Source organism: Crocodylus siamensis, chromosome 11 (genome assembly GCF_052110815.1).
Source record: "Crocodylus siamensis isolate JL-2025a chromosome 11, ASM5211081v1, whole genome shotgun sequence".
In the NCBI taxonomy this organism is placed as follows: domain Eukaryota; kingdom Metazoa; phylum Chordata; order Crocodylia; family Crocodylidae; genus Crocodylus; species Crocodylus siamensis.
Window position 1 is genome coordinate 34,886,691 of NC_143405.1, and position 20,740 is coordinate 34,907,430.

The window sequence follows — 20,740 nt, forward strand, 5'->3', positions numbered from 1 at the left end:
CTATGTAGTGATAAAGAACAATTTTGCTCCTAAACATAATATTCTGAATAATTTTATTTTCCCCATTTTTTGCCATTTCTCTTTTATTTTCAAACTTATTCATTCATTATATTATGAATTTGGGTATTTGTATTCATTTCTTAAATAAAATATACCTACGGAAAAAATAAACTGGTAGAATTTTACTCCTGATGTCAAACAACCACATTCCCATTCTTACCTGGCAAACTCTGGGACACATAGAGCTAGTTGGTTCAGAAAGTTAAAATTGACCTTTAAAGGCAAAACATCTGTTGAGAGTCATGAGAAGTTCAGCAGAATGGATTAAGGCAGCTGACCAATTCCCTAGTGGTACCACAACACATTAAATATAACCAGTGATCATTACAAGTCAGACAAAATTTATCTAGCATTCTAGACAAGGCAAGTCAATGAAAATAAGGCAGGGAAGCCTAAGGTTTCTCTCTAAAACAAGGCAATTTTTCCCCATAGGAAAAAATGTTCATCTTAATTGCCATAAAAGAATTGTCTGAAAATTTGCTCCCTCTTTTACATGTAAAAAAAGCACTACTTCAGCAAGTAAACTCTGTTACTTTTCTCTGTATTGCAGCTTTGGAAGGGACATTCTACCACATAAATAAATCCTTATTTTATTCAAAGAAAACTGAAATCACAAGTGTGCAACAAAATATCTTGCAAACTGATACGTAGTATTTTACTTGTGAATAAATACATCATAACTAGTTATTCAGTTGCATTACTTTGATATTTATCAATCTAAAATACAGACTGATATAATTAAATTATACCTTTCTGATAAAGAGAGGAAAAAACACACTATTATTACATGCACGATGATAAAGCTTGTACTCTGAATAAAAATCGTGATTGGAAATCCCAATAAAGATGAAGCCTTATTGCACTGCATTGACAGGCTTCACCCAAAAAAACGAGATTCTGCATACTCCTGAATTCAGAATCTATCACTATATGCCAATTGTCTACTAAAGAGACAGCTTTGTTGGCCGCAGAGTTAAAATGATAATGGTGTATTTGAGCCATAACTTATAATTTAGTAAAATTTATAATGTAAATTAAAACACATAACATTTTAAAACTGACAACACGTATAACTATAATGTAAAAATGTCCTCCACTGAAACCTGAGCAAGTACTGTGTTAGCATACAAATATACTAAAACAAGAGATGGTGGATCCATTGCTGAGCTAGTTTTCTTTTTGTTATTGTCAGGCACCTATAACTAAATATTGGGGTAACTAGAAATAATGGCCACAAACAAAAAGAGAGCAAATTCAGACTGGACATCAGGAAAAAGTTCTTTACATTGAGGGTTGCCAAAATATGGAATATGCTTCCAAGGGAGGTGGTGTTGTCCCCTTCCTTGGAACTATTTAAAAGGAGATTGGAGAGACACCTGGCTGGGGTCATCTGACTCCAGCATTCTCTTCTGCCTGGGGCAGGGTGTCGGAATTGATGATCTAATAGGTCTCTTCCAACCCTAACATCTACGAAACTATAACTGGGCCCTAAAAAGCAATTGCAGAATAGAGAGTACTAATGGTACAGTTACTCCTGAGAGTACAGAGCTGTTCTTAGGGGAAGCAGACCTGGAATGTAGATATACATTGGAAGAAAGCCAATTACTATCATAGTATTGTTTCAAGAGAACTCAGAAACTTTTATATTATATAATAAAATAAAATCTGGTTAAAATAAAAGAAACATACCCTGAAAACATACTGAGCTGACTAGCATACAAAAGTCTGTCATTATCAAAAGAATACAGGGTTTTAAAAGAGAATTCATTTCAGTACCATTTGAGTATTATTGAGTATTTCTGGTAGGTGAAGTTTGAAAATAAATTTTCTTAGGATTTATTTGTTCAGTCTCACAGAAAACTGACCTAATACAAAGCAAACCATAAAAAAAATTCCAAATGTCTTTTAGCAGAGTGCAGTTCTTATTCAGAAAATTAAAGAAAATATAAACATGCAATCCAGATTTACTGAACCAGAAGTAAACACCCTGTGTGACCTATTAATGTAAAATGCAATCAGGCCAGAATTACTTGTTCTAGTGAAAATTCATGATCACAAAGAAAGATAACTGTATGAACAAGTGTTGAGATTTTTTTCCCCCAATTGAGCAGCTGAAGTTAAAACAAAAATTTGGTTTGGATCAAACCAAAAACAAACAAACAAAAAAAGCTGACTTTCACCAAAACACAAAACTGAAAAATAAATGTTTTTGTGCTTCATTCAACACTGAAATAAATTTGAGTATTTGTAAAAGCAAAAGGATATATCATAAAAACAAAAATGAAGGGCTGAGTGTATAAAACTGCTGGAGGAAGAGGAGGAGGACCCAGTCATGATGATGGCATCCTGGATAGATCACAACACTTATCTACATGACCAGAAAATCCAGGTTCAATTTCAGCAAATTATCAACTCAACTGCCCAGTCAGGACTGTTCTCTAATGACCAACCTACCAGATATTCCAAAGTAGGGTGCCCTCTCTGCCTCTTGTTTACACTATTCCACCTTGTGTAAATAAAACATTCACTGAAACAGAGCTCTGAACTCAGGTTGTCACACCCCATTTGAGCAATCTAACCACAAAATTAGAAAATCATCCTCTGGCTGCCTTCAAACAGTATTTAGACCTTGGATACATACTATTGTTAAAGTGCTTCATTTACCCTTATAATGCTACAAAGAAGAGAATGTCCCATGGTTTGGGCCATTTGCAGTATTATGGAGGAAGGAGCCAGATGTGCCACCAATATTGCAATCTGCTCAAAAAAAGTTCCAATTTCAAACAGGGACTTCTGTATAGTTCTCATCTGTGGTGCTACACATACCATGTGGACACTTAGGATAAAAACAGATATAACCAAAGTAAGTGGATCAAGCTGATCCACTCTACTAGGTGAAACACACATCACCCAACATCTTGCATTGGGCACAGGCCCAATGCCAAGGCTTGGCACATGGTATAGGGAAGAAACAGAGCCATACAATTTGCTTTAAGGCTACAGGTGCCTGGAAGAGGTACAGACAGGCGAGAGGGCCTACTAACCTGGGGGCAGGGCTGCGACTGAGGGGACCCAGGAGGTGAAGGACATAGGGTCAGGCTCACTCAGAGTCCACAGGCAGTCTCCATTACACAACCTGCAGTAAGAACAAGGCATGACAGGTGAGTGATGAAAGGAGAACTACAGTTGAGCCAGAGCCAGGCAGGGGCCACACAACCATCACAGGGCATCACAGGCTCCCCTGTGGCCATGAGCCTGCTACACCATGCTTCTGCATGAAGCACAGAGGCACAAGGCACTGGAGATTCCCCAGATCCTGTGCCTCCATGCCAGGACCCACAAAGACTTTCCCAGCTTACAGAGATGCGCACCCAGAGCACCCAGGATGCTTTTTCATAGGCAGAAAGCCTGCCTTTTGTGGCACACAGAGAGGCTTCCCAAGATTCTCCGAGACATCTTTATAAGCAAGGCAGAAGTCCCCAGGGTTTGAGAGGCCTAATCCTATATGGGAATTTCTGGGGTGTATAGGTTTGGATCCCAAGTTCCCAGAGCATCTGGCCAGGGCAGCTAGCTCCAGGCTGCCCGCACTCTTATGCCACAGAGGTAAACAGATGGCTGTTGCAATGAAGCAACACTAGTTAACACTACCTTTTTTCATGCCACTGATGTGGTTCAACAAAGGGTAGGGACATCTTCATGCTTGCTATTTTGTGCTGCCACAAATGCCAAATCAAGAGACAACTGTTTCTATCATTACATACACTACTCTGGGGGAGCTGGGGGATGGAAATCTCAGCTCCTAGCATGCTCCACTGCCTCCAGTGGGGAGAGACTCAGGGGGAGCAGCTGGCTCCCTTGCAGCCTGAAGTCAGTGAGGAAGAGAAAAGGCCGTCAGTGATCTGGCATGTCTGTACTGGACATGCTCCAGTCCAAGGCTGAACATAATTTTACAAATTTCAGCTTCAGACTTCCACCAGGCTAGCTGGGTGAGAAAGAGTGGAGTCCGCATTCAGTACAGACAATGGACCTGCTGCAAGAATGAATCACCATTGTGTACTGAAAATAGAAAGCTGTTTACATCTGCAACAGACTGACAGAAATTGGTAGGTGTGAATAAAACCAAAACTTCCATAAGAGAAAAAATGGCTGAATGGCCAAGACAGCTGAATACTGCCCTGGAAAGCTGGATGTTTCCCCTGCCTCTGTCACAGAGTTCCTGTATGATGCTAAGCAAGTTACAGCCTGACGAAGGGTTTTTAAACCCGAAAGCCTGATAAGAAATTTTTTCCCCCAACTATTTAAGTTGGTCTAATAAAAAATATCAGATTCATTCAAAGAACCTTGTCCACCTATGTCCTTAGACCAGCAGTTACAACCTATCCCCAATAACTCACAGATGCACCTAATATCAGTAACAGCTGTGCTTTGAAGTGCTACATAAAACTACATTCTAGAAAAATCATACCTAAGATATCACAAATTAGTGGAGTTGAGTATTTGACTGGTCAAATAAAGTTTTGTCAATTGACAAGTCAAAAATTGTAAAAAAAAAATTGCCAATACATCCAAATAATACAAAGGAAAAGCATACATTTCCCATTAAATGTGTCAAAAAACAATTAATGACCCTACAAATTAGTCATCAAAATCACCAGATGCCAACTGATCTTGTGCCTCAGTTCACCATCTGTTGAATAGGGAAAATGGTAACTACTCATTTCACAGAAATAAGGTAAAGTATAAATAATGTTTGTGAAGCATTCAAGATGCTAGAAAGGCGAAGGGCACAGAAAAGTTCATGAGAAAAATCTACCTTCAGAACAGGTTTCATATGGTGTGCAGAAAATGAAATATGGGCCCACCCATTAAACAATGGAGAGAAATGAAAAGGTATGTCCATGTGGTCAAACCAGTACCATACAGAAATAGCCAAGCTTGCTATGGATAGATTAGCTTTAGAACAGGTGACAGAAAAGCTGCACTGAAGTAGTGCTGTGTCTGAGCTATAACTGAGCAGAAAGAATAATTAGCTGAGATGCAGAACCACACTATGGCCATTCTGCTTCCAGATCCACAGCTAGTGGATACAGAGTTAGCTCAGGTATCTCTGTGCAAATGCAACTTTGCACCATAGACTCCAGTGTGCAAGCTACCATGTTCACAACTAAATTTAAGGGCATGACACTCCATTATACTATGAAGACATAACCCAAATATAGCTGTTCATTAGTTGAACATTATTCTGTACACCAAATGTGGGGCCTCTTTAAAAGCTTGTGCTCACAGGAAGACTATGACATAATGGTAATACATAAGGGGAGCAAATTATGATTGCACAGGTCCCCTTCATTCAAGCGGCTCCATATTTCTGTACAAATCAACTCGACGACCTTATGAAACTTCTCCTGACTCTTTTTTTTTTTTAAAAAATACATGGCTTGCACGTTATGCATTTATACAAATAAAAACCTGATTTTTAATAGAATGACACTTTTTAGATATATTTATACAATACACATTTTAACAAATTCTTTGCCTTTCAGTCTGTTTGTGGAAGCTGGTATACACCGCTATCTGGCAAATGCATTGAAAAGCGATCCTAGAACCTGTGGCATCTGGTTAATATATTCTGTAAAATTCATAGTTGCAGTCTGCTGGGAAGGAAAAGCACCTGTTTGAAACAGTAACCTTTTTCAAGGACACAAAGTAATGTTGCAATAAAAACAATTAAATAAAGGCATGGACAAGAAGAAAGGATGGAGAAGGCAAATCTACCAAAATCCAAAATGTTATAAATTGTCACTATATTAGCTTTTCCCCTTGAGTTCTCTACCTCAAAATATAGAAAATCTGTCCTTAGTCTCTACTTCTAAAGTTGGAGAGAACACATTTCTGATAAACAACATGTAGTTTGCTAGTATAGTATAAATCTAAAATATCTTGAAACAAGTAAAGTTTCTAGCTGATCAATTCATTTACAGAAAAATAACTGTAACATCCAGCTTTTCATAACCTTCTACTGTGTCAACCCTGTGTAACTAAGCCCAAATAATGTATTAACATTTAAGAGTCCAATTCATTTTCTCCACATAAAAGTAAAACCAAACAGTGAACAAAACAAACAAAAATGCAATTAACTTCTGGCCATTTATTTAATAAATTGATGTAGAAAAGCTGAATTCTTATGAAACAGCCTGAAAGAAAAGAAATTACAAAACTACAGAAAATACACCCATTTATAAGTACTGTGCTCTGGTAAATTTCATGCAGATTTTTTTATATCCTACCCTACTTAATAATACAGTATTCAGTCAGCTGCAATTTTCCCAGCCATGACTGGTATCTGACAGCAAATTCCATTCTATTAAACATTCCTTGCCCCTCCATGCCGATTAATGTGGACCTAAAAGATATTTAAAGAGGTACATTTTCAATACTAAACACCACTTTTTCCTTTTAATCAATCCAAAATATTTACCATCAATCACTAGGGTAACAGTTTTGGAAAAAACACAGCAGTGCTGCAAAGCAGAAATTCTTCAGAATCAAAGCAGCTTTGATAGTGTGCAGTTTGCAAACAAATGTCTGGTATTTTGAGGAATGTTTAAGCATGTGCATAACTTTGAGGCAGTTGCACCTTTTACAAAACATTTATCTAAATTTAATTTGAAGATAATGTTTAGGAACCTCTTTGGGGGCATTACCATCAGCCCAGTGATTATGCTAATGAAATTGTAACGCTATTACAATCTAGGCACCACTTATACAATCATTCAGTTTCCTGACCTATTTAACAAGTTGAAAACATAACTCTATTTGATCTTCATTTCTTTCCTAAAACATTTGTGGAATGGAAGGCAAAACTGGGGGGCAACATGGGGTGGGAGGGGGAGGCAGAGAGCAAAATTCAGTAACTCTGTGTAAAGCTCCTATTCTAGGATCTTCTAACTCTGTAAAAGGGTTCAATAGCCCTATAAAAGGGCCAGTACAGGGTAGGAGCAGGCCTGTAATTGGGTTGCTCCCAAGAGGGAGCATGTGCAGACGTGCTCCCAGGGATGGTTTGCTGGACAGTATTTTACTGCACAGTAAGCTTTTATAGCAAGGGTTATCAACCAGGTACCCCTGCAGGTACTTAGACTGGTCCTACAGAGTATGTGCAGGCACGTGGAGACAGAGTGCCACCACCTCCCAGGAGCAGGGCTGGGGTGGGACAAGGGCAGTGGTGCCCCTCTGCAGGGTGCGGAAGCTCACACACAGTGGCCATTACCACCACACACCAGCCCAGTGAGCTTTTCCACCCCGCAGAGGGGCACCGCTGCCCTCACCCCAGCCCGGTAAGCTTCCCAGCCCTGCCCCTGGGAGGCGGCGGCACTCCGTCCCCACTCCCTGCTCCATGTTCAGCCACATGCTACGCCGCCGTTGTCCACACGCTACCCCCTCCCCTCCTTGGCATCCGTCTACCAGTGGTATTTAGACTAAAAGAGGGTGAAAACCCCTGCTTTATAGCATTAATAGCATATGTAGATGCACCCAAAGGGTAGTATGTAATGTATAGGGAGGAACAAAATGGCCACAAACACTGATGACTCCTGAAACGTGCTCTTTCTGAACAACTAAAACAGGTGCCATTTTTGTTTTCACCCCAAGATATTAACATGCAACCTGGGTCTTGTCTTTAGAATTTCCACACTTCTCCCACTTTCAAGACAAACAGCTCAGTTATTGTTTTCACCCACTCTGTCCCAAATCTAGCATGAAAATCCCCGCTAGCAGGACCCTAAGATATATCTTACTTGTAAGCTCTCTCTTGACAACTACCATGGCCTCCATAACTTCATGACTCTCCATTTTGACCACAAACCTTAACACCAACTACTCAGTTAACTTTTACCAAATCAATTGACATTAACTGCTTGTCATTTTACTTTTGTTTCAAGAAACTGCTGAGATTCCATTTTGTCCAACATCACAGACACTAATTGACCTGCATGCTGTTGGTCAATACTTATTTCAAAATAATTACTTTAACTATTTCCGTTCACAAATTACTGGAAAAAAATCCGCTATTCAGTATCTGAAATTACATTTAACATTTTGCAGCTTTTTTTACATTCTGGGACACGATCACAAAAACAGATGTCTCAATATTTGTTATTTCCTATATGAGCTTTATTATTTATATTTATTCCAGAAAAACTTTCAGACATGATTTTTAAAACTCACAGATTTCATAGACATTAGCGGCTGGAAGGGACCTCGCAAAATCATCAAGTCCAGCCCCGCTGCCAAAGGCAGGAAGTCTCCTGGGGTCAAATGATCCCAGCAAGATAAGCAGTCAAACGTATTTTGAATGAGTGACGAGTAGGTGCTTGCACCACCTCTGGGGGCAATCTATTCCAGACCCTGGACACTCAGACTATAAAAAAGGTTTTCCTTATGTCTAGTTTAAATTAGCAGTCCAGAAGTGTGTGACCATTAGACTTTGTTATTCCCTGGAGAGGCGTGGTGAACAACTGTTCTCCCAGATCCTGGTGCATCCCACTTACATATTAATAGGCTGCCACCAAGTCCCCCCTGAGCCAGGCTGAAGAGTCCCATGTCCCTCAGCCTCTCCTCACAAGGCTTGTTCTCTTGGCATTTGATCATACAGGTGGCTCTGCTTTGGACTCTCTCAAACTTATCTACATCCACCCTGAAGTGGGGGGCACAAAACTGAAACAGTACTCCAGCTGCAGCTTCACCAAGACCGAGTACAGCAGAAAGATGACATCCCTGGTTTTGCTGGAGATGCATCAGTGGATGCATGCTAGAGTTTGGTTTGCTTTGCTGGCTATGGCATCGCATTGGTGGCTTACGTTCATCTTGTGGTCAATGAAGACCCACAAGTCTCTTTCGGTCATGGTGCTAGCAAGCACAGCATTGCTGAGTCTATAAGCATGATGCTGGTTTTTGCTCCCAAGGTGGAACACCCTGCACTTCTCTACATTGAATGCCATCAGGTTTTGGTCTGCCCACCTTGCAAGCCTGTCCAGGTCAGCTTATATCCCCAGCTTATCTTCCAGTGTGACTGCCTTCCCCCATAGTTTAGTGCCGTGTGCAAATTTTGCCAGTCTGCATCTGATGCCTGAATCCAGATCATTTATGAAGATGTTGAAGAGCTGAGGGCATGAACGCCACGTGCCCCTGGAGGGCACAGCAAGCTCCCACAGGTGACAGCAGCGCTGTCAGTGGCAGAAGTGTGGCAGCCGCGAGTTCCCACCAGCAGCCGTGGCGCTGTCAGCAGTGGGGGGGGAGGGGTGGCAAGTGCTGACCAACAGTTGGCTACCTCCCACAGATGCTGCTGGCAGCACTGGCAGCAGCCACTGGCAATTGGGGACCACCCGCAGACACCACCGGCAGTGTCAACGGCACCTTTTTGCAGGGGGGGCACCACCAAACTCAGGGGGTGCACGTTGCACTGTGGCAGGCCAGTAGGGGGGACTCCTGTGCCGAGCCACCCACCTCACTGCACCCAACCACCTTCCAGGCTCCGAGTGTCTCCCTGGGGGTGCCTCGCATCTAGCCATCCCACTTGCTGGAGCACACCCGCTAGCCTGGTCTGGCCTGATTCTGGCACTGTGCCCCCTGGGAAACAAAGGCCTAGTAGTCCTTGAGGGTACTAGACTCACTTCAAGAACTTGGGATGCTTCCCTCAGTCTCAAGCACGAATAGTGGTTTCCCTAAGTCAGCTGAACCAAAGGGACCCCAAGGCATAATCTAGACCCACTCCCAATAAGTCTCCCATGCTAAGTACAAAGGAGAACTTTACTGGTTACAAGGAGTAGGTTTGGAATAGGGTACAGGGTAGACCAATATCAGAGAAATCCCATAAAGCAAACAGGGTGGCTGGGTAGCCTTTGATCACACATCTGAATTACTACAAGCTATATATATAGTTAGACCTGAGGTAGCTTACTCACGAGCATCATCCACAGGCAGTTCATTGATCATGGGTTTCAAGAGAGAGAGAGCGAGCAAGTTTCAAATGGTCCAGCTCTTCTCACTCTGAGTTTTCATCATGCCTACTGCCCCTCCTCCTGGGCAGTCCTTAACTTACATAGCCCTTATGACCTCATTTACCTGGTCCAATGGAGACCAGCACCTGTTGGCTGCCAGCCACCACTTTAAAAAGCATCATGGGTTGCCAGGTAGACTGGCATTGCTCAGAATAATAGGGAGCCCAAGCCCCTCACCCAGGTATGTTATGCCAGTCACGTACACGGAGGGAGCAGGTTTCCCCCCTCCCTCAGGAATGTATCCTTTCTCTTTAGGTACCCTAAGTTGGAGGCCTGCCATCTGCAGGGCCCATGTTAATTAAATTGTCACAGAGTTTTTGGGGCAAGACAGAGGTGGCATTCTGCCACATGCACACCCTAAGCATTGCCAGAAAGTTGCCTTCCGTTAGCCTGCTGCTGATGGAACCCTTGATAGTTTTCTCCAGGATCTTTCCAGGGATGGACATCAGACTGATTGGCCTGTAATTCCCTGGATGTTCCTTCTTTCCTTTCTTGAAGATTGGGATCACGCTGGCTCTTTTCCAGTCATAGATTCATAGATTATAGAGTCAGAAGGGACCCAATGGATCATCATGTCTGACCCCTTGTCCCTGGCAGGAAAGAGGACCAAGGTCAGATGATCCACCCAGGTGACTGTCAAGCCTCCTCTTGAAGACCTCCAAGTTAGGTGATAGTACCACCTCTCTTGGAAGCCCATTTCAGACTCTGCCTACCCTTACTGTAAAAAATTTCTTCTTAATGTCTAACCTAAATCACCTCTCCACTACTTTGCACCTATTATTCCTAGTTACTCCTAGGCCACTCTGGTAAACAGCACATCCCCAATTCCCCACTGTCCTCCCTTGATAAACTTATTGGCAGCTACAAGGTCACCCCTCATCCGTCTTTTATAAAGGCTGAAGAGATCCAGATCTCTCAACCGCTCCTTGTAGGGTCTTTCCCGGAGACCACTAATCACACAAGTAGTCCTCCTCTGAACCCTCTCCAGGTTCTTCATGTCCCTGTTGAAGTGTGGCACCCAAAACTGGACACAGTACTCCAACTGCAGCCTGACTAATGCCGCATAGAGGGGGAGCATTACCTCCCTCGATCTGTTGGTCATGCATCTGCTAACACACGACAAGTTGAGAATGGCTTTCTTGATGGCCTCATTATACTGCCTGCTCATGTTCATCTTGGGGTCACCTATGACTCCAAGATCTCGATCAGCCTCTGAGCTGCTGAGGTCATCCCTCAACCTGTAGGTGTGCTGGGGATTCCACCTTCCTAGATGGAGTACCTTACATTCATCTTTGTTGAATTGCATCGTATTTTGTTCCGCCCATTAATCTAACCTTTCCATGTCGGTCTGGATCTGCTCCCTGCCCTTCGGTGTATTAACAAGGTGCTGCACCTGGGAAGGAAGAACCAGCAGCATACCTACAGGCTGGGGAACTCCCTTCTTGTCAGTGCAGAGGCAGAAAAGGATCTTGGAATCATTATTGATGCCAAAATGAACATGGGCCGGCAGTGTGGGGACATGGTCAGGAAGGCGAACTATACCTTGTCATGCATCCACAGATGCATCTCAAGCAGGTCCAAGGAGGTGATCTTCCCCCTCTATGCAACATTGGTCAGGCCGCAGCTGGAGTACTGCATCCAGTTCTGGGTGCTGCACTTCAGGAGGGATGTGGACAACATGGAGAGGGTCCAAAGGAGGGCCACTCACATGATCAGGACGCAGCAGGGCAGGCCCTACGAGGAGAGGCTGAGGGACCTGAACCTGTTCAGCCTCCACAAGAGAAGGCTGAGGGGGCGATCTAGTGGTCTGTTACAAACTAGTCAGAGGGGACCAGCAGGTATTGGGGGTGTCCCTGTTCCCCCGAGCACTACCAGGAGTGACTAGAAATAATGGTCACAAGCTGGCAGAGGGTAAATTCAGACTAGACATCAGGAGGCACTACTGCACTGTCAAGGTGGCTAGGATCTGGAACCAACTTCCAAGCAAAGTGGTGCTGGCTCCTACCATGGGGGACTTTGAGAGGAGGCTAGACAAACACCTTGCTGAGGTCATTTGATCCCAGTACTTTTTCCTGCCATGGCAGGGGGTCAGACTTGATGATCTGTTCAGGTCCCTTCCGACCCTACCAACTATGAAACTTTGCCCTATAATTTGGTATCATTTCATACCCTTGGCCAAATTACTGATGAAAATATTAGATAACACCGGTCCAAGGACCGAACCCTGCAGGACCCTACTGCCCACCTCCTTCCAGGCCGAGAACAACCCATCCAACACCACTCTTTGGGTGCAGTCCCTAAGCCAGTTAGCATCCATTCCACAGTCCTTCGGTTCTTCTCCTGAGCACCACGAGTTCTCAAATATCTTTGCCATAGGGCATACTATGATGTCCACCAGCTCCTTCAAGACTCTCAGGTGCATTCCATCTGGGCCTGATGATTTGTGGATGTTGAGCCTCTCAAGATGTTCCATTACTTGATCCATGTCAATTGTGGACCCACCTCCTGCCCCCTGGATGCTTTGCGTCCTATCTGAAAGGGTGACCCCTTTGGATGGGTGGAAGACCGATGCAAAGTAATAGTTTAGATTAGACTTTTCCTGAGTGTCAGACATCAGCTGCCCCAATTGATTTAGCAGGGGTCCAACATTGTCTTTGTTTTTCCTCCAACTTGAAGGACTTTTTGTTGTCCTCAACTCTACCCTGGCTAGCCTGAGTTTGGCTTCTGCCTTGGCTTTTCTGGTCCACTCACTACAGGTGCGAGCTACTGCTGTGCAGTCCTTCTTGGTGATGAGTCCCGTTTTCTATTTGGTGTAGGCTTCTCTTTTTAGTTTCAGGAGGTAGAAACATTTAACACAAAAATTCCAGACAGAAAATTCAATAGGAGTGCATGTGGCAAGATTAAAAATAATATTATGTATAGACAAAAAAAACTTCAGCGAATATTGTAGCATTTGCCCTAACATATCCACCTGAAACAGAGTTGGCATTTCTCCAAATTACACTAGCTAGAAAGGAGGGCCCAAGATTATGGGAACATAAACCCAGTTTACAGTTCTTACATAAATTCAGATGATTAACAATCAGCAACAGCACCCCACAAAACAAAAAGAACAAGATTTCACCACAAGGATCACAGATGATTTAAAGAGCCTTTCCAACATTTATGTATTCATAAGATAACACAACTCTACAGTGATGAGAAAGAGTATGCAATAAATCCAGAGGCTGGCTACCCAATTCATTTAAAAGAATGCACCTTCTTTTCACAATGCAGAGCCTGCTGAAAATGGCTAACAAAGGCAGCAGTATGCTCACCCCTTCTCTAGCAGTCTCACATCTAAGGTGACAGAGTCCTGAAAGACTGCCAACAATTTTTAGCACCCAGGATCATGGAAGTAAGGTTTCAGTAATAGTTTTATACATAGAGAATGCAGAAGTTTCTCCTTCTTCATTTTTGAGAGCAGCAAAATGGAAAAAGATGCAAGACTTTGTCTCATTTGACATTGGGAGAAACCATGACACTAGATTACTTGGCAACCTACTCTGGTGGAATCTGAGCCTGCACGACTTAACTTGTTAGTCTCCCAACTGAATAGATGGCATCTAGGCAGGCTAGTCTTAAGTAAGGAATTCCTTAGATGCATCTCCTCCAGACTCAGTAAGAGCATACATTTACTACTTGGTAGTAGTAGGGGCCTAACATCAAGCACCCTATCTGTTTTTCTTGTTGGACGTGCTGAAGGGAACAGGAAAAACAGTCCCAGGAAAAACATTACCAACACAAACAGCACTTCACAAGACTTTGATCTGAATCCTAACAGAGCTGCTGACACTTAAGGGCTTTGTTGAGGCTGCCCTGAAAATAAGCACGTCAGGGTTCAAAACAGGCTGTAGAATGAGACAGTTCCTATGCCCTAGTTCAGGGGCGGGCAATTATTTTGGGTGGAAAGACGCTCACAGAGTTTTGGCAAGCTGTTGAGGGCCACATGACAGCCAGGGGCAGATAAATATTAATTGTATAAGTATTTTAGAAGCCCCGCAGGCCAGATTGAATGGCCTGGCAAGCAACATCCGACCCGCAGGCCACATTTTGCCCACCCCGATCTAGTTATTGCTCTAAGGGTGCATCTACATGAGACACATTAAGGCACCTTAGCCTAAATTACTGTGCAGTACAGGCACACATCTACACATGTCCACCCTTACTGCGTAGTAATTTACGCCAGTGGTTCCCAACCTTTTTTTCCTACATACCGGCATGGGAGCAGGATGGGGCTCGTGGAGCCGGCTGCCTCCCTCCCAGGGCTGCCCTGCCCCCCAACTTTAACCCTGCACACCCAGAAGTCACTTGCCCAGATGGGGGTCCAACCAGGAGGCTCATGCCATGACCCAGCAGCAACCATTTTATGAATTGGGGCACATGCACCAGGGAGGCTGTTCAATGTCCAGGAGCCCAACAGGCCCCTTTTCCGCCCCCCGGTCAGGCCACTGGCTACCTCTGCCTGGCCTGTTCCCACCCCAGAGCTGTTGCTTGGCTCAGATGAGTGTTGCAGAGGGCTGCAGATTGCTGCACCCATTGCTCAGCCTTGATATCTCCCCAGGGCTGCTGCCTTGCTGTCTCTGGCAGCAGTGCCATCACTTGCTCCCAGCTGCTGCTCACCCCCAGCAGAGTCTTTTTGGATGTGCTGTGGTGAAGTACTTCTGCCATATGGTTCCATCCCTAACTATTCCATGCCACTGAGCACTCCTGAGCACTATCCAGGGCCAGCCACACAGGGACAGCCATACAGGGGCCCAGAGAGCCAGAGTGAGGCCCTGTCAGGCAGCATGTTGCTGGCAGGTGCTGTAAGGCCCAGCCCCTTTCTGGTCACTGCCTTCCTCCTCAGTGACATCAGGATGAGACAGCACCCTGAGGCCACCTAGATGGTTTGGAGTGCTGCCTCTACTCTCCTGCCATGACTTTGATGTTGATCGATGGGGGAGGCAGCTCACTGTCAGTGGTCTCAGAGGGGTCGTGGGTCTTTCTTTGTGGGGCTCCAAACCTCCCCTTTACCCCACCCTTACCACATCCACAGCCTGGGAGGACTCTGCTCCCTGTAATCTTCTCCACAATGATATCTTCTCACCTGTGAGGCCCACCTCAACCAAGGTCGGGTCTGTTCAGCCATTAATCTCTCCCAAATGGATCCCCTGTCTTCGGGCTAACCTTCGGGTAACTAAACATGCCCCAGCCTGGGGTGAACAATAACTTAGAAGATACTAAACTAAAAGAGAAGACGTTTGGTGTCTGCCAATAGGGTACCTAGGACTCAGACCCCAGGACCCCCCTGCTTTCCTGAGATGGAAGAAGGACTTTTGTCCATTTCTCCGAGTACTCTTCCCAGGGACCAACAGATTAGGAGTCAGTTACTCCTGAACCCACCACCTGGCAGAACTTGCCCCTTTGCTGCCAGGCTCCTCCCTCTTCACCAGGCTGCCCTCAGTGTTTTCCGTCACTTGCCATCCTTCCCTGCCGCAGTACCCGTACTCTCCAGAGCAGCCTGGTCTTCACTCAGGATCATGAGGACAATCTTCTCTCTCCACTGTGACCTTCTGGCAAACTTCAGCTCCCCAAGCCTGGACCTGCGGGCTTTCCCGCTGGGCTTCTCTGGTTGGCACTGGAGCTTTTCACCCCATGCCCTGCTTTGCCATTCTTACCAGGCTTCACCACCCATGTCTCTCTGCCAGCATTCCACCTCTCCCTGCTGGTATTCTGCTCATCGTCTGGCTCCACCAAGAACTGCCAAGACTGCATCAGCGTTTCTCCGCAGCTGCTGCTTGTCCCAGCCCCTGCCATGAGTATCAGTGCTCGTCGGGCAGGGTCCTGGGACATGTTGCGGGGGGGGGGGGGGCTTCTACCTCTCCTCCCACACAGCATGCATACAAAGGGACACTCCCAGTCAGGGCGGCAGTGCAACATTAAGGTCAAGGCCTTGCAGGCACAGTGGATGGCTGTGCCTGACAACATTCATCAGTCCAGTCATGCCTGTAAGACCATGGCCTTATAGCACATTGTAGCAGCCTCACTACATATCTATAGAAGCCCTTAGTGTGGAATGAGTGTACAAGCAATTACTGTAGTACAGTGATTCTAAGATATTTCCCCATACAGAACAGCACATGGCCTGCAAAGTAAGCATAGAACTCCAAATACACCTGCACCCCAGCCTGCGTTTTCAGGATAGTTTGCCAAGTTCAGTGACAAGCAATTTAAAAATATGCAAATACAGTATGAAAATTTCCTGGACTCCAGATGGTACAGAATGGACCCCAGCACATTATAACATGAGGATGTTATCCATAAATGCAAGTCCAAGGGACTTCTTGAGGACAGGACTACCTGAGCAGGGATCCTCCAGCAGGACTGAGGTTTCAGAAAATATGCATTATCTGCCCACACTTAAGGAGAATGCTGCTACACAGCCAACACACAGTACATAAGGATTACTTTGAGTGGACTCCATGATAGCTGGTTGTTGAACTTTCGCTCCATTGCTTCCCTCTGTGATAAGGCAGTATGCCTTTTAAAATGTTGTTTAGAATCCAAGGGACGTTCCTTACAAAAACGTAATAGTATTATAGTACAGTCTAAAACACTGGGTCCAACTACTCCGTAATACCTATGACCAACACGTTATAGATAAAGAAGAAAATAATCTGTACTTCCTATAAGTCTATTAATTAATCATTAGTTATTTATTATCAATGAGATGTACAGTCCTTTAAAATATCTGACTGAAATCCTGAATATGTGGTAACAAAATCAATTGGGTCCAATTTTAAGTGTGGAGACAGTGAAATGGAAAATAAATAACCAATAGGACTATTTAGTTGCCCAATAACTAATATAAATAAACCACAATTACACTTGTAAGGTAACTGTAGGCTAACATAGCTTATGAGGACCTATGAACACAGAGCTCTTTCAGCAAACCTCATTTCTACCCAGTATAGAGTAAATGCTGAAAAATGGCAAAGCTATTCCGCTACGATTACAGATGACATTCTTTCATAACGCCATAATACTGAACAGCTGCTGGCATGCAACAAACTGTCAGCATACTCATCTTTTACTTGCAACAATACTACAAGGTGATTGGTTGGTAATGACATCATTTTGTTTTCTTTCAAAGAGAATAAAGAACTAGAGTACCGATAAGCAAATAATGAATTCCCATAGGAAATTCATCAATGCCCTGAGCCTTGTTATTTCTACAAAAATCCATCTCTATTTTTACCTATAAAACATTCATTATTTAATTGGTTTCTTTTTATAAAATGGTAAACCACTAAAAATCAGTCCAAATAATTAACATTTACCTCACAGTGGTAATATTTGCAAATACAATTATCTCGGTCATTTCTCTCTCCACAATTCATCATTTTCATGACTCAGATGTTAACCAAATTTGTCTGTTAAACTTGCTACCAAAGCACGAAATTTTTTGCAGGTCAGAATGATTTAAATTAGTAGCTGTTAAAGTACCTACCTGCCTGCATATTTGTTGTAATCAAATAGAGATGTCACTTCAAACAATGTACAGTGCAAACATAACTATAAAAAGTTCAACTTTACTGACATAGGTGCAACTGCAAAAAAGTCTGTCAGATTTGTTTAAGGAAATGAACAACAATCCTGGGAAATCTAAACAGCCATATGAAATAATTCTTCTAAAGCAGTTTTAAGGTCAATGATGGTAATGATATAGTGCCTGATCTGCATTTATACTCGGTTCCTTTACATCATCTTGTAAACAAAAAAAGAGATCTTCCAAGTGAGTGATGGTATATAGGTATTTGTGTAACTAAGAATTAGGTTTTAAAGTAACAGATAATTCTAATCCTTCATCCTTCCTTATGTAATAGAGGGAACAAAAAGTAACTAAAAATCTCAATTTATGCTAATGTCTTTAGTTACTGACACTATTTTTTACCTGTTAGACTCAACAAATTGTGCCAACATGTTGAGCACCACCTTCAGTAAGTACACGGGAGATCCATAAACCAAAACAAATTTCTAAGCATTCTGAATTTCGGACTGGGTTAAGGCAAAAGGTTAACAGCAGGCAAAAATAATTTCTAGGGGTGCCTATACACGAGCAGCGAGGCTGTTCCGACATGCTTGAAATTCAGCACATCAAAGCAGACTTGATTAGTTAAGATAACAGACTTGATTAAGGTCCAATGAGCTCCAGCAGCCTCCAGAGTCTTGTGCATCAGCATCCCTGTGTTTAAAAGTGGTGGTGAGGGTGCTTTCATAGATTTATAGATTTCATAGATTTTAGGGTCGGAAGGGACCTGTTAGATCATTGAGTCTGACCCACTGCCCTGGGCAGGAAAGAATGCTGGGGATCAGATGACCCTAGCCAGGTGTTTGTCCAATCTCCTCTTAAATACCTCCAAAGATAGCACCACCTCCCTTGCAAGCTTATTCCATATTTTGGCAACCCTCACTAGTAAATAATTTTTTCCTGATGTCCAATCTAAATTTGCTCTCCTTCAGTTTGTGGCCATTGTTTCTAGTTACCCCGATGGGTGCCCTGATAAACAGCCCCCATTTCCTGCTGCCCCCCGCTCCCCAAAACGAGTTTGTAAATGGCCACAAGATCATCTCTCAGCCTTCTCTTCCAGAGGCTGAAAAGATTCAGGTCCCTCAACTGGTCTTTGTAGGGTTTTTCCCCGTAGGCCTTTATCCAAATGAGTGGTCCTCCTCTGAATCCGTTCCAAGTTATGTACATCCCTTTTGAAGTGCAGCGCCCAAAACCAGAAGCAATACACCAGATGGGGCCTGACCAATGCTGTACAGAGGGGAAGCATCACTTCCTTAGACCTGTTCGTGACGCACCTACTTATGCAAGAAAGAGTGCAGTTAGCTTTACTTATTACTTCATCACATTGGCGACTCATGTTCATTTTGGAGTCATGCTTATTTATATCACGTTCACTCATGTTCTTTTTGGAGTCAACTATGACAAACTTTATCTAAACCTTGTTGGATGTGCTTTAGATGAAGTGTCCCCACTGCCATTTTTAATTACGCTGATACATAAGAGCCACTCTTGGAGCCAGTAACTAGTGTGGGCCCCCCACTCCCAAAGCATGTGTATAAATGCCCTTAGTGTCCTAAAGTGCTAGCCTTTTCATCAAAAAACCCCTCCAGCCCCAGATTTCAACGTGTAGTTTCCCTACTTAAACTCCTATCATTAGTAACAGACATGTTTGAAGTACGAGTTCAGCTTGCTCTTCTTTCTGTTGGTCACTTTACTAGCCACAGCATCGCACTGCAGGCTCGTGTTCATCTTGTGGTCAATGATGACCCCCAAGTCTCTTTCTTCTGTAGTGCTATCCAACGTAGCACTGCCGAGCCTATAAGGATGCTGCAGGTTTTTCCTCCCAAGGTGGAGAACCTTGCATTTTTCGGTGTTAAACACCATCAGGTTCTTGTCTGCCCATTTGCTGAGCTTGTCCAGGTCAGCCTGGATCACCCGCCTATCTCCTGGCGTGGATGCTTTGCCCCAAAGTTTGGTGTCATCGGCGAACTCGGCCAGTCCACTCCTGACTCCAATGTCCACATCATTAATGAAGATGTTGAACAGTATGGGTCCAAGGACAGAGCCTTGAGGGACCCCACTGGTCACAGGGCACCACAATGAGTGACTGCCATCAATTACAACCCTCTGGGTCCGACCACGGAGCTAATTTCCCAGTCAGCGGATCGTGGTGGAGCCAAGACCACAACTGGCCAGTTTGGCCAAGAGGTGATCATGGGATACCAGATCAAAAGCTTTTTTGAAGTCAAGATATATGACTTCAATCTCTTCTCCCTTGTCCAGGTGATAGGTCACCTGGTCGTAGAAGGAAATGAGATTGGTCAAACAAGACCTACCCGCAACAAACCCATGCTGGCTATCCCTTAGGATGTTAGCCTGGGCCAGTTCATCAAGGATGGCCTCCTTAATAAACTTTTCTAAGATCTTCTCCAGGATAGAAGTCAGGCTAATAGGCCTATAGTTAGCCGGATCCACTCTCCTCCCTTTCTTGAAGATCGGCACCACATTGGCCTTCTTCCAGTCTTCGGGCACTACACCAGAGCGCCAGGAGTTTTCAAAGATCCGTGCCAGGGGCTAGGCTATAACACTCACCAGCTCCTTGAGTACCCTGGGGTGCAGATTGTCAGGGCCAACTGACTTGAAGGTATCCAGCTTCTCAAGGTGTTCCTTCACGAGGTCAGCATTTATGGAGGGTAGGGGATCCCCATAACCCGGATCTCCCTGTCCCATAGCAGGCATGGGCGTCCCATGGGACTGATGAAAGACTGACGCAAAGTACCTATTTAATAGGTTGGCTTTTTCCTGGACGTCAGTTGTCAGTTGCCCCATCTGGTTTAGTAGGGGTCCAACATTGTCCTTGCTTTTCCTCCGGCTCCCCACATATCTGAAAAAGGACTTTTTGTTGTCCTTGATGCTTGAAGCCAGTTGAAGTTCAGCTGCAGCCTTGGCTTTCCTGGTTTTCTCCCTGCAGGACCGGACCAGTGCAGAATAATCCTCCTTGGAGGTGAATCCCGTCCTCCATCCTTTGTAGGCT

The 20,740-nt window shown here is 44.1% G+C and overlaps 1 protein-coding gene across 2 annotated transcripts in view; it reads right to left on the reverse strand.

Moving 5' to 3' along the window:
- Nucleotides 1-20,740, reverse strand: part of VGLL4 (vestigial like family member 4) — a 134,104-nt gene that overhangs the window by 92,691 nt on the left and 20,673 nt on the right. The window contains exon 3 of one of the 2 annotated variants that reach the window (XM_090022647.1): nucleotides 3,105-3,196. The exons of the other annotated variant lie outside the window; for it this stretch is intronic. Coding sequence (XP_089878773.1) covers nucleotides 3,105-3,150 — 46 coding nt within the window. The 5' untranslated portion in view covers nucleotides 3,151-3,196. The remainder of the gene's footprint in view (nucleotides 1-3,104; nucleotides 3,197-20,740) is intronic. 2 annotated transcript variants of the gene reach the window in all.